At 44.2% G+C, this 4,096-nt stretch overlaps 1 protein-coding gene across 1 annotated transcript in view; it reads left to right on the forward strand.

Moving 5' to 3' along the window:
• Nucleotides 1–1,910: 1,910 nt before the first annotated feature.
• The window catches only part of LOC308312102 (X-linked interleukin-1 receptor accessory protein-like 2), a gene marked incomplete at both ends in the record, with an annotated part of 26,960 nt that continues 24,774 nt past the window's right edge, over nucleotides 1,911–4,096 (forward strand). The window contains 2 exons of the mRNA XM_080794500.1: nucleotides 1,911–2,080; nucleotides 2,522–2,625. Of these exons, the coding sequence (XP_080650626.1) occupies nucleotides 1,911–2,080; nucleotides 2,522–2,625 (274 nt within the window). The remainder of the gene's footprint in view (nucleotides 2,081–2,521; nucleotides 2,626–4,096) is intronic.

A 4,096-nucleotide genomic window follows, 5' to 3' on the forward strand; every position in this document is an offset into this window, starting at 1 on the left:
CAGTTTTGATGAGTAAACCTTTGTGGAGATCTTCTCAGTTCTCATTGTATGCTAGTTACTGCCATTCAGGATGGAAAATGAAATCCATTTGGATTTGGGGAGAAGTAGTTTCATAAGGGGCTGGTATGAAGTACTTGATATAAAGAGAACATGTTCAGTTCACTAGTCTACACTCTACTCTACACCTGCCTTCATTTCATCTGATTGTCTGTCTGGCAGGCACTTAACAAGCAATCGTTAACTGTGTCTGTTAGAGAGAGGGGCAGAGAAGAGTGGCTTTGCTCAACTTGATTTATACTTATATTCTCCACTCTGATGAAGGTACATGTTCCATATATCATGCAGCCTTACTTATTAGCCTATATTTTAACTATTAACTATTTTAACTATTTTCGATTTTCGATTATGAAATATTAAAATCGATTTTGGGGACGGCAACACATAATCGGAAAATCGATTACTCGGCGGCATCCCTAACACACACACACACACACACACACACACACACACACACACGCGCGCGCACACACGTACACACACGTACACACACATACACACACGTACACACACGTACACACACATACACACACGTACACACACGTACACACACGTACACACACACACACACACGTACACACACGTACACACACGTACACACACACACACACACACACACACACACACACACACACACACACACACACACACGTCATTAGAAATGCTTACCTGATATTGTGAGGGTTTATGCTGAATGGGATCCTTATTTAGTTTACATTGTAAAAAACGTTCTGCTGTTGTTCTAATAACTAAGGTTACTGTGGTTACTGTTCTAATAACTAAGGTTATTGTGGTTACTGCTGTTCTAATAACTAAGGTTACTGTGGTTACTGTTGTTCTAATAACTAAGGTTACTGTGGTTACTGTTGTTCTAATAACTAAGGTTACTGTGGTTACTGTTGTTCTAATAACTAAGGTTACTGTGGTTACTGCTGTTCTAATAACTAAGGTTACTGTGGTTACTGTTGTTCTAATAACTAAGGTTACTGTGGTTACTGTTGTTCTAATAACTAAGGTTACTGTGGTTACTGTTGTTCTAATAACTAAGGTTACTGTGGTTACTGCTGTTCTAATAACTAAGGTTACTGTGGTTACTGTTGTTCTAATAACTAAGGTTACTGTGGTTACTGTTGTTCTAATAACTAAGGTTACTGTGGTTACTGTTGTTCTAATAACTAAGGTTACTGTGGTTCTAATAACTAAGGTTACTGTATGGTTACTGTTGTTCTAATAACTAAGGTTACTGTGGTTACTGTTGTTCTAATAACTAAGGTTACTGTTGTTCTAATAACTAAGGTTACTGTTGTTCTAATAACTAAGGTTACTGTATGGTTACTGTTGTTCTAATAACTAAGGTTACTGTGGTTACTGTTGTTCTAATAACTAAGGTTATTGTATGGTTACTGTTGTTCTAATAACTAAGGTTATTGTGGTCACTGTTGTTCTAATAACTAAGGTTACTGTATGGTTACTGTTGTTCTAATAACTAAGGTTACTATGGTTACTGTTGTTCTAATAACTAAGGTTATTGTATGGTTACTGTTGTTCTAATAACTAAGGTTATTGTGGTCACTGTTGTTCTAATAACCAAGGTTACTGTGATATTTAATGCATTTGATAATTGTGAGGATTTTGGACGGATTTGGGAAAGGTCCGTCTGGAAACTCGTCCAGTGAGGTACTGAAGCGGTACCGGGTTCTGGTTTAACCGTTCTGTGTGTGTGTGTGTGTGTTCCCCTTCCTTACTTCACAGTGGACGGCTGCATAGACTGGTCGGTGGACCTGAAGCGGTACCGGGTTCTGGTTTAACCGTTCTCTGTGTGTGTGTGTGTGTGTTCCTTCCTTTCCTCACAGTGGACGGCTGCATAGACTGGTCGGTGGACCTGAAGCGGTACCGGGTTCTGGCCGGGGAGCCGGTCCGGGTGAAGTGTGCCCTGTTCTACAGCTACATCAGAACCAACTACAGCACGGCCACCAGCGCCAAGCTGCGTCTCATCTGGTACAAGAACAAAGGAGACTCGGAGGTAATTTATCTAGCTTTGTCTCTGTCGGTCCTTTGTGTAATGCGGCTTCATAGATGCGGCTGCATCTATGCAGCTGCATCTATGCAGCTTCATAGATGCAGCTTCATAGATGCAGCCGCATCTATGAAGCCGCATCTATCCATAGGCTTCTCAAAAAGTAGGTATAGTGCAGGAATATACACAATGATTAGTCTTTAGGGTGGTTGTGTTCCATTTGATATCCTTCTCCTATCACAGCAACTCACAGATCTTGCTGCATGTGTTTTGCACATTGTTGTACTTCAGCCCAGCAGATATGGGAGTTTTCTGTCATTTGTCATGGATATCACACCTGGCCAATCGGGCGCGACAATGGAGGGCGAAAGATGTGACCTCACACTCGCAGAGAAATGTCAGCCAATCACCTGCTCTAATGTTGTTAATTGTGTCCACCCTTTGCAGGAGCCAATCATCTTCTCTGGACACAGGCTGAGCAAGGAGGAAGACTCCATCTGGTTCAGATCGGCAGAACTCGAGGACAACGGGTTCTACACCTGCGTTCTACGGTAAGCGCGCGCGCGCGTGCGTGCGTGTGTGTGCGTATGTATGTGCGTATGTATGTACGTGCGTGCGTGCGTGTGTGCGTGTGTGCTTATTGCGAATGCAGTGAGCACTTACTATGAGACCTAGCAGATCATGTCTGTCTGTGTGTCTGTCTGTCTGTCTCTGTGTGTCCCCCCCCCCTTTGTGCCAATATATGGAGCTGAGTGATTTGTTTGACTTTTGTGGCCATATATGGAGCTGACTGATTTGTTTGTGATTCATGCAACACACTCCATATCTGTCTGTCTGTGTGTGTGTGTGTGTCCCCTTTGTGCCCATATATGGAGCTGAGTGATTTGTTGCAACACACTCCATATTTGGACGTATAGCTGCTTTGGGGACTCCTTATATGGTTATGGCTAAGTTAAAAACTTAACTTAAATATGTACGAGCTGCGTTCGCTTCCCGCATTTGCGCGTCTTACTGGTGTATGTGCATATGTATGTATGTACGTGCGTGCTTGCTTGCGTGCGTGCGTGCGTGCGTGCGTGCGTGTGTGTGTGTGTGTGTGCGTGCGTTTGTAGGAAGATAGCCAGGTCAGTAAATTGATCCATCTAAATAGAGATGGCTCTTGGCAACAGTTCTGTCCTGGGCCACAATAGTTGGCCCCTGTCCTATGTTTTTTGGGTGGTGTGTATGGGCGTGTGCGTGTGCATGTGCGTGTGTGTGTGTGTGTGTGCGTGTGCGTGTGTGTGTTCATTAATACGACCACAGGGACAGATTTAACACGGCAGAAACCTGGTGAGACACTCGGTGTGTTAAGGGTTAACCCATTTTGGGTCGGGAACCCCCTTTTCGGTGTTTTAAGCATGTTGTTATATAAAAATAGCAGATCTACAACAAGCTTGTAGATCTGATATTTTGGTCAGCTGTATATGGTTTGCTATATTGGTACAGTATATCTGCTATTACTGGTCAGTAAATCTTTTCAGAAGGTTATGGTCCAATTAAATCTGAGGGTCCTTGACATGAAAATACCTGAGTGTAATGTGAATAATACCGTAATCATGACCAAAATCAACAAGCGATGATGTGAGTGCGTGTGCGAAACGTGTGTGGTGTGTGTGTGTGTGTGTGTGTTTGCGTGTGCGAACGTGTGTGCTGTGTGTGTGTTTGCGTGTGCGAACGTGTGTGGTGTGTGCGTGTGCGAACGTGTGTGGTGTGTGCGTGTGCGAACGTGTGTGGTGTGTGCGTGTGTGCGAACGTGTGTGGTGTGTGTTTGCGTGTGCGAACGTGTGTGGTGTGTGCGTGTGTGTGCGAACGTGTGTGGTGTGTGTGTGTGTGTGTGCGAACGTGTGTCGTGTGCGTGTGTGCGAACGTGTGTGGTGTGTGCGAACGTGTGGTGTGTGTGTGCGTGTGTGCGTGTGTGCGGACGTGTGTGGTGTGCAGAAAAGGCGAGGAAGGCCATGTTTGTGCGACTACACACCTGTCTAC

This window comes from Protomyctophum bolini (genome assembly GCF_963924005.1).
Source record: "Protomyctophum bolini genome assembly, contig: SCAFFOLD_433, whole genome shotgun sequence".
Taxonomy (NCBI): domain Eukaryota; kingdom Metazoa; phylum Chordata; class Actinopteri; order Myctophiformes; family Myctophidae; genus Protomyctophum; species Protomyctophum bolini.